This window comes from Propithecus coquereli, unplaced genomic scaffold, assembly GCF_000956105.1.
Source record: "Propithecus coquereli isolate 6110/MARCELLA unplaced genomic scaffold, Pcoq_1.0 Scaffold7, whole genome shotgun sequence".
Lineage (NCBI taxonomy): Eukaryota > Metazoa > Chordata > Mammalia > Primates > Indriidae > Propithecus > Propithecus coquereli.
This window is the reverse complement of record NW_012153062.1, coordinates 4745228-4755606: the sequence shown is the minus strand read 5'-3', so window position 1 is coordinate 4755606 and position 10379 is coordinate 4745228. Positions and strand designations below refer to the sequence as shown.

At 41.7% G+C, this 10379-nt stretch overlaps 1 protein-coding gene across 1 annotated transcript in view; it reads left to right on the top strand.

The window, feature by feature from the left end:
- Window positions 1-10316: 10316 nt before the first annotated feature.
- Window positions 10317-10379, top strand: part of SLC44A3 (solute carrier family 44, member 3) — a 77052-nt gene continuing 76989 nt past the window's right edge. The window contains 1 exon segment of the mRNA XM_012661109.1: window positions 10317-10370. Within this exon segment, the coding sequence (XP_012516563.1) occupies window positions 10344-10370 (27 nt within the window). The 5' untranslated portion in view covers window positions 10317-10343.

Below are 10379 nucleotides of genomic sequence, written 5' to 3'. Positions count from 1 at the left end.
GCAAGAGGCGCACACACAATGACAAGAAGACCCTGGGACAGGACTCAAGGCAGCAGGCAGGCCCAGGACACCTAGTGCAGGGCAAATGGGCCTGTCCACCACCATGCCACACAAATTGCTCACAGTAATCCTCAAAATATCAGCCGGTACAGTAGTTTACGTTCCTCATAATGACTCTATGTCACTAAGAAAGTTGAGGCACACATAGCCCCCATTAAAAGAAGCCATACCGACCTATTTCATTATAATGCTATTTGTCTCTGAAACTTTATGCTATAAAAGTAAATGGATCTGTCAACCCACACAGGAGATCATGGTCTACATGTCCCCATACTCTGAGCACTGCTGTAAGCTCCATGACGATGGCAGCTGTGCTATTTGGCTGTGAGCATTAACTCACATCTGTAAGTTCTGTCAGCCAGGGAGCCCTCCACGCCCATCCTGAGCTGGTAGCCAGCACTGTCAGTGGTTTTCTCCACCACAGCCTTGTCTCCTGTCATGTAACTTGTGTCCTAGAACACAGTGTTTGCTGGAGTCAGCCCTCTACACATATGAGGTTTCTGTGAAGAGGGGCTCCCAGGGTCATCCAATCAGACTGGGCTAGGGCCCGCCCTAATGGCTCCATTTTAACTGCATTATTAATACCTCTTTAAGGCCCTAATTCCAAATACAGTCACATTCTCGGGTACTGAGTGTTGGGGCTTCAACATATGAATTTTGGGGACACCATTCAGCCCATAACAAGTGCAGACCTTTAAAAAGTTAAACTCCAGGTATCTAGAACTCTTACTCCCCGATCTACAGTTCCCATTTTCCGACTGTCTTAGACAATGGGGATGGCTCTTCTTCCCCGGCACTGTAGCCACCGTGCAAGGCCCCGGCGTCCTGGTGGTAGATACTCCCACAAGTGCAATGACTTGTGAACGATGGGCAACATCGGGAGAAGCGGAAGGAACAGGAGCCAGAGTTGCCCTGTCGTTTTATTCTTCCACCACCTAATAAGCAAATGAAAATCACCGTATCATTCAAGTACTACAGCAATTATGCCAAGTAAATACAACCCCAGCACTAGTCTACAGGAATTCAGATTCTAGGTCAGAGTTATTGCATTTTTGTGTCCCTAAAAACAGTATGTAGAACTTGTTTAACACATTAACACATTGACTGCCATACTAGAAAAGTTTTTTTTCCTTGGGGCCCCCACCCATCATGTAACATGTATGTTATAGCATGGCAGCATCAGTTGCCTGGGAACCACTCTGCTCCCAAGGTAAAGAGATGTGTGAGTTACATATGCTTCACAAGGCCAGGCTCAAAACTAGCCTAAGTTAAATACAACTCACATGGCAGTTAATGTGTCAAAAGGTTCTGGCCGGGCTCAGTGGCTCATGCCTATAATCCCAGCACTTTGGGAGGCCAAGACAGGAGCGTGGCTTTAGGCCAGGAGTTTAAGACCAACCTGGGCAATAGTGAGACCCCCCCATCTCTACAAAAAATGGCAAAATTAGCCATGACGTGTACCTGTAGTCCTAGCTATTCGGGAGGCTGAGGCAGGAGGATCGCTTGAGCCCAGGAGTTTGAGGTTGCTGTGAGCTATGAGGACACCGCTGTACTCTAGCCCCAGTGACAGAGCAAGAGCCTGTCTAAATAAACAAACAAACAAACAAATAAATAAATAAAAGACTCTGTGCCCCACCTTTAGAGATCTTAATCTAGCAGGCCTGGGTGGCCCTGTTTCACAAACACCCAAGGAGATTCTATTCCGGGAACCACACTGTTGGAGATAATAACAGTGCTGTCTGGGCTGTGTGCCAAACAAGGGGCTAATCCCCACAGCCCCCAAGCCAGAGCCCACTCACTGAGTAGCACAGGCACATTCTCCCTATCTGTTGTAAATTAAAGGGGCCCATTTGGTATTTCATTGTTAACCCTAAGCGTTTTAAAATTATGTAATACTAGCTAGACATTATTGAACCTGTTTTGGGTAAAGTTATGTGGTAGGCATACAGTAACAATTTTCCAAATTAGCCCTTGTTGTCCCATTTTAAAGACGAGGAAACTAGGGCTTATGAGGGGTGAGCAGTTTGCCCAAGATTGCACAGCTGGCAAGTCCCTGGATCTGGTTTCAAGCCCCTGAGTCAGCCCAACCCCAAAGCTCAGCAATTCCCAGACAGCTAAATAATGCACCATTTAAAATTCTTCGGTAAGAACTTGCATTTAATGCTTTTAAATACTCTGTACGGGAAATCAATTCATTCCAGACAATGCTAAGATTCATGACATATTGAATAGCCTCCATTCTAAGAATACTGTAAGATTTAATAAGGACATCGATTTAATAATAGCTTTTGGAGAGCATAAAACACTAAAGTAAATATATATGCCAAATGTAATATGCCTTGCTGTTTTAGAAATATTAAAATGCAAAAAGTTAAAAATAAAAATAAAGGTGGAGAAGATACTTTAGAATCAATGAAAAAAAAAAGCATGCAATTTACGGCTGGTTTGACGACACAGCCACTGGCCTACAGTGCCATCTGCTGTAAGGAAGTGGCCACTGCAGCAGCCCTCAACGCCAGGGTTTGACCAGGGCAGTGACCTGAGGTCTAGTCACCTCCTCACAGATGTCGACAGAGTGCTGGTGTCTAAGGCCTGGATATGGAGTAAAGGGGAAAATACAAATAAAAGTAAAAGAGGAGAAAAGGAAGAATGAAGAAGGTGGAAGAGAAAAAGAAAAGCTAAGTAGGGAGGTGGTATCATCACCCCTGGGTCATTCGTGTCTACCTCTTACTACCTGCCAGGTATTTTGCATATTTTATCTCCAACCTATTTCATTGATCTAACCAGAGGCTTGCCTTTTTTATTTTTCTAATCTTTTCAAAGAACAAGCTTTTGTTTTTATTGATCAACTTTATTATATTTTTGTTTTCCATTTCACTTATTTCTGTTCTGTCATTTGTTTTTCCTTCTACTTATTTTGAATGTTTAGTTTCCATACGTACAGCACGTGGTTTTAAATCACAGAATTTCGGAGCTGGAAGGAGGCTGAGAAGAACCTGGCTCTTCTTTCATTTTACGAAGAGGCAGGAAGGAAAGGAAGTTTGCCTTATGTCCTAGAGCCGGTATCTCAGTTTCCACACTCTCGCTGGGCGGCTCTCCCTCCATTCCGCCCGCCACGTTCTCCTCCTCCCTCTTCTCCCTCCCGTCCCTTTCCTTGTCTGCTTCCCCTCTCAGAACAGAAAAAGATAACATCGTCAAGCTGATAAAATTCAGGCAAACTTCACCATCAAAAGATCTGAATTTTAAAAATCAGAGCACATTTCCGTCGGTGGTTAGCAGTTTTCCTGGTTTTACATCACACATTTACTCCAAATGGACAGGTGGCCTGAGGAATGAGAAGGGAGAAAAAGTCACAGGTAACCAAATGCAAAAAATTTTTAGAAAATGAAATTCCATCTGCCTTGTAGAAGCTTGTACTCATAGCTATCAAAAATTCTAGTATTTATATCAGATATTTGGCAAGAAGCAAAAATAGAGGTATCTTACTTTATCGGCAATTAGTGTCAAGATGCATATGTAGTCTTACATTTCAGATTAAACAAATGGGCACTTTCAGTCATAAAAGTTATTGAATTGTGCAGTCAACTGGCCCTGAGAAAGTTAAAAAGAAGCTGCAATTTGACCTTGTTGGGGTGAGGGGAAACTTCCCCTTCACCCTGGAAAGTTTGCTGAAAGATCAACTCACAAAAGGCAGATTAATAAGAGAAAGAGGTTTATTTACCGTGTTCACAGGGAGAATCACAGAGTGATTACCCAATATCCCAATGAGGTCCAGAAATTTATATACCCGCATTTTAGAGGGGAGGGAGAGATGAGGAATATAGGTAATTCTATATTTAGGGGCAATGAATGGTTACTAGGGTGGATGAATAGATACCTGGGACAATGAATGGATGGAGGAAACGGATTGACTTGTAAATGATTCTCTTTGCAAATTAAATTATCCTGAGAGACAGGTATTGTATTTAAAATGATTTGGGCCAGGTCTGGTTGCATTCTTGATCTTTTTTTCCTGCAATATATTGAGATAACTGGGAGAGAAAGGGAAATCAATTGTTCATTTTGATAGATCCGTCTGGTTTTATTGCAGATAAAGGGAAAGCCGTTTCCAATGCCTGCTGATCTCTAAGGGCCTTTAATTCAAAAACACTCTTTAAACCAAGGAGTCATATTTTGGGGTGAATTTTCCTGAGCTCCTTTACCTGATAAATGTACATAACCATACATTTCCATCTAACTAGCACTTCAGCTGTGTCCTACAAACTTTGACATGTAGAATTTTCATTAAACATTCAATTCTAAATATTTCTTAATTTCCTTTATAACTCAAGGAAGTTGTCTAGCAAGATGTTATTTTGTTTCCAAATATACAGAGTTTTTTGGGTTTAGGGAGATTTTTTGTTGTCGTTGCTATTCTGTTTTATTGTATGCATGACAAATTACCACAAATGTAGTGACTTAAAACAACACACATTTATTTTTTTACAGTTTCTGTTGGTCAGGAGTCTAGGCACAACCTAACTGGGCTCTCTTTCTTATATAAGGTAATGTAATGTAATCATGAAAATGACTTCCCATCACCTTTGCCATATTCTATTGGTATATTAGTCAGGGTTCTCCAGAGAAACAGAACCAACAGGATGAAGATTTAGATAGATGAAGATAAATAGATAGATAGATAGATAGATAGATATTACAAAGAGATTTATCGTAAGGAATTGGCTCATGGGAGATGGAGGCTGGTAAGTCCAAAATCTGCAGAGCCAGTGTTCCAATTTGAGTCTAAAGACTGGTCAAGAAGAGCTGATGTTCAATTCCAAAGGCCAGCAGGCTGCTGTAGAACCATTAAGAGCCAATGTCCCAGTTCTAAGGCCATGAGGCAGGAGAATTCTGTCTTATAGCGATTGGGGGGACAGGGGAGCGGGGATCAGCCTTTTGTTCCATTAAGACATCCAACTGACTGAGGCCAACATGCATTAGAAACAACAATCTGCTTTACTCAGTGTGTAGTGAGCTGAGATACTTTGAAGGGTTAATGAGCAAAAAGGTATAATGCAATTATAGTTGCTAGGGAACTTTAATGAACGCTATTTGCTTCTGTACAAAGCTTGCGGTTAGCAATTGTTAGAATTCAGGGTCTGATCGCCCTACGCGAAGTATGTCAAGGGTTCAACTTATGATCGATGTGTAACTGAAAGAATGTTCTGTGTTTAATCTATAACTTAGATTGTGCTTTACTTCAATGATTGTAATCTGTCTTTGGGCACCAGAGATCTGTGAGAACAGCCAGATCTCAGGACTCTGTGTCATTGAAATATTAATTGTACATTCTACCTTTGTTTCCTTTGTTTTAGAGTACCTGTTCTATGGCATGTAGCCCCCCTCAAATTAGTATAAAATTCCTGTAGAAGCAAAAGACTGGTGCCACTCTCTTGTACTGCTTTTATGCGGGCAGAGGTGGTCGCTGGCCAGCTAATAAAGACTCTCAATTTGGCTCCATTAAATTCTCTCGTGGTCTGTTCGCGCCCTCCACACTACAACAAGTGTGCCAATTTAAATGTTGATCTCACCCAAAAAGGCCCTCACAGAAACACCCAGAATGATGTTTGACCAAATATCTGGGCACCCCATGACCCAGTCAAATTGACATATAAAATTAACCATCCTAATTGCTTAGAAACAAGGCACAGATCCCAACCATACACAGAGAAGGAAATGACATAAAGTGTAAACACCAAGAGGTGGGAATCATAGGCACCTTAAAGTCTGTTAACCACACCTATTGTTATTCATTGTTTCTAATTTTATTGCACTGAGGAATTTATTGAACCTTCCTTTAAGACCTAATACATGGTTTATTTTTTGCTTTAATGTTTCAAATGTACCTGAAAAGGGAAAGGACATGTAGTCTCTGTTTGATAGAAATGTATAAGAGTTGTAAATATCTAATAGCTTAAGTTTAATAATTATATTGTCCAAATCTTCTATATTTGGGGTGTGTGTGTGTGTGTGTGTATTGGGGGAGGAGAGGAATTGTCTGCTGTCTAATTGATCTATCGACTTTTGGGAGGAGCAAGTTAGAAATCTCCAATTATAAATTTATCTGTTTCTGAGTTCTGTTAACTGCTACTTAATAAATATTAAAGCTGTATTGTTAAGCACATATATATTTTATGACATCTTATGATATTTTTGCCTTAAATTTTATTTTTTCAGGTTTTAAGACTACTACATGAGCTTTCTTTGGTTCATATTTGCCTGGTATATTCTTTTTGGGCCTTTTAGTTTGAAACCTTTCAGTGTCTGTTTGTCTTAAATAAGTCTCTTATAGAAGATATATTATTGAATCTCTTGTTTTCATTCCAGACTTTGTTTTTTAATTGGTGAGTTTAAGCCAATACATTTATTGTAATTGCTACTCTATTTGGGAGGCAGCATGGTATAGTCGTTCTGAGTATGGGCTCTGGATCCAAACGACATGGGTTCAGGCCCTGGTTCTGCCACTTTCTAGCAAATTACTTATCCTCAATTTCCTCACCTATAAAATGAGGATGATAAAAGTAATAGTATCTACTTCATAAGGTTATTATGGGGATTAAATAAGAAACACTCAGAAAAGCATCTAGAACATACTAAATGCTCTGAAAATTTAAGTTATTAGTAATTTTATTTCTGCTATCAGATCTCACATATTCCAATTATCATACTTTTTTTTTTTTTTTTTTGAGATATGTTCTCACTCTGTTGCCTGGCCTAGAGTGCAGTAGCATCATCATGGCTCACTGCAACCTCAAACTCCTGAGCCCAAGTGATCCTCCTGCCTCAGCCTCCCGAGTAGCTATAAATAGAACAACAGGCATGTGCTACCACACTTGCCCAATTTTTAAATTTTTTGTAGAGACAAGGTCTCACTATGTTGCTCAGGCTTGTCTCAAACTCCTGGCCTCAAGCAATCCTCCTGAATTGGCCTCCCAATGTGCTAGGGTTACAGACATGAGCCCACCATGCCTGGCCATATCACACTTTCTTTTTATTCCTTTCTCTCTTGCCTTTCATTGGATAGAATTTTCTTCTGCTCCTTTGAAAGTTATACATCCTTTTTTTATGGTAGTTGCCCTTAAGACCTAAACTCATATTTATTTTTATTGATTAAAATTATCCATATTTTTATCTTCCTCCTAATAAGACAATACTCCAACCCAGCAGTGCTCAAAGTGCCATTCTAGGATGAGATAATGAGCTTGAGCCTGAATATAAATCAATACATAGCTTTCTTCATCAAGAAAGTCTTGCTATGAAAATAATGTCAGCCAAACCAAAGAGTTTGCTTATGACACAGCCGATTTACATTCTGGTACAAACTCCTATTTCATGGAAAACCATTAACAAACAGTTTTCGAACCACTCTTCCAATAACACCTCTTTAGACCACTGTCTGGCCACTTTGGCCTCTCATTCCTCTCTGAGACCACACCCCTCCCAGTATTGATATTGTCTAGAATTTTAGTTCTGTGTTGTTATAAAAATATTGTTCTTTGTTTCTAGACTAGTTTTTTAGAGTTTTTAAAAGTCAGATTTAATAAAAATATAGTTTATATACAGTAAAATTCACCCTTTTTAGTGTACAGTTCTGTAAATTTTACAAACATGCCATGAGGTAATCACTACCATGGTCAAGACAATAGAGTATTTCTATCACTCCAGGCTCCCTTCACCCCCAGCACCTGACAACCACTCATCTATTTTCTGTCCCTATGCTTTTGCCTTTTCTGGAATGTCACATAAATGGAATCAGAGTGGCTTACTATATCTGGCTTCTTTCATTTAACATGTTTTTGAGACCCATCCATGTTTTTGCATAAGTTTGTTCCTTTTTAATGCTTAGTGGATTTCGTTGTGCGAATGTATCACAATTTATACAGCCATTCACCAGTTCCTGGACATTTGGGGTGTTCTTAGTTTTTTATAACTATGAATCAATTTCCTAGCCTTTTTTCTAAGACAACAACAATAAATTTAGCTTAAATATGTGGCCACTCTCTTCCTGTATCTATTGTATATCATCTCCTGAATTTGTTTCTCTTCTTGTTTGATTACTTCCTCCAAGAATGTCATCCAAGTCTTTCATGAGAATATTGTTATTACATCCTCACCTTCTAATGACAATCTGGCTTAATAGAAAATTATAAATTCAAAGTTATTGTTCTTAAATTAAAAATTTTGTAAATAATTTTTTGCTTGAGATAAGCTTTCAATTTGAGGTTTCTTTCATCTTTGGAATTTATTAATATCTTTCTACGTCTTCAAATATTTTGTTTTCTTCATTTTTATATTTCTCCCTTTTTGTTCCAGTTTTATCCTTGGTATTAGAAAATTTACAAATAAGCTAACTTATTTTTTTAAACTTTCCCCAATGCCTTTGAAGAGTTGCTGAAACTGCTCTTCCAAGCTCTACTTCATCTTCAGCTGCATCTAATCTACTATTTATACCACATTATTGTAATAAATAACATCAATATTCATTCTAATTATATTTTTCATGCCTAATCTCTGTTTTAGTTTCATACTTTTTCCTAATTCATACTACTAATATCAAACCTCATCTCCTTAAATATATTTATCATGCTTATTTAAAAATCTTGGTCCACCTGCTCTACTAATTCAGTTTCAGATGGCATATATTATCCTACTGTGGTCTTTTTACAGTAGTTGTAGTGCTCACATGTCTAGGTATTTTTCCCGTGAATCCATGTTCCCCTTGAGCTACTCTGATAAACGTGTATCCAGGAAGGCCAGGGAGTTTGGATGCGAGGGTGGTGATGAGCCCAGAAGGATGTCTCTGGCTCAGAGAACCACACTATCACCGTCATTTTCTGACATGTTACCAGATCATTCCTCCAGTCAGGTTTCTACCCTTAGGGAGAAGCAGCACAGAAAGGAAGCCATACCCTAGCAGCACCAAGGGTGTGGAGGGAAAGGGTAGAGGCGTGAATTGGGAAGAGGGGGTAGAGGAGGGAAGGTCGGTCTGAAGTTTTTATTCATTCCTCACCCCAACAGTACGTTTTATACTGGTGCCTCCATCAGAAGCTTCAGTGGTTGCTACCATTTCAACTGTGAAGTCAGGCAATGATTGTCCCAAGGCAAGATGGGAGAGAAGTAAGAGCAGAGTTTAAAATTCTTTCATCCCACCTGCTTCCTACACACTCACAGATTAAGGCAGTCTTCAGGCTCCCCAGAGTTGCTTTCTTTCTTTCTTTCTTTTTTTGTTTAAAGAGACACGGTCTTGCTCTGTAGCTCAGGCTGGAGTACAGTGGCATCATCATAGCTCACTGCAGCCTGGAATTCCTGGGCTCAAGTGATGCTCCTGATCCTTCTGCCTCAGCCTCCCGAGTAGGTGGGACTACAGGCGCACCAGGCCCAGCTTTTGTTTTTAATTTTGGTAGAGACGGGGTTCTCACTATGTTGCCCAGGTTAGCCTCCCCAATCGCTGGGATTACAGGTCTAAGCCACCGCTCCTGGCTGTTTGTGTTTTAGTTCCTGGAATCCGTGGTTCTCCAGAATAAACTACTCGGGCCCCATTTTGATAGAAACCGAAGCTGAATGGGAGACACTGAAGTGTTTGCAGAGAAGCCACCTTGAGAGCATCTGTCCGGGTTCAACTCCTGCCTCTACAGCTCACTAGCCGTGTCCCCTCCAGCAAGTTGCATCGCCTCTGTCCTGTGCCGCAGTTTCCCTCCTCTGTTGATCAGGGGTAACAATAGCTTCTGCCTTGGGGATTATTTAAGAATGCTTGTAAAGCTGTCAAAACAGAATGGGCACACCGTAAATGCTACCTACCTGTTGGCTACGTTATAACACACCACTACCCGGTTCCTCAGCCCTCAGGAAGGATTTGCCGAGACTTTCCACTTCCTGCCGTCGCGGCAGCCGCAGACCACCTAATTAGCCCCCAGCGAGCACACGCCCGGGTCGTGGCGGGGCCGGCTGTGCCCCGGGGCCTGCGCGCGTCGGTCGGCGAAACGCACATCCCCGGAGCCGCCGCGCGGGCCTCTTCCTCCGAACCCGGCAGGACTCCGGCAGGACCACCGCCGACCGCAGGATGAGCTGGGCCGAAACCCAGCGCGGCCGAAGGCGGACCCAGGGGGCGGCAGGGCGCGCGGCCGCAGGGAACCGCGCGGAGGAGGCCACGGGGCGGCGCTGCGCCCGCCCCTCCTCGGCCGCCGCCGGCTCGCCCGCCGCGGGCGCTGCTCTCCCAGTCCCCGGACCCAGCCGCCGCGCGCACCATGCACTGCCTGGGCGCCAACTGCCTGGTAAGTGCC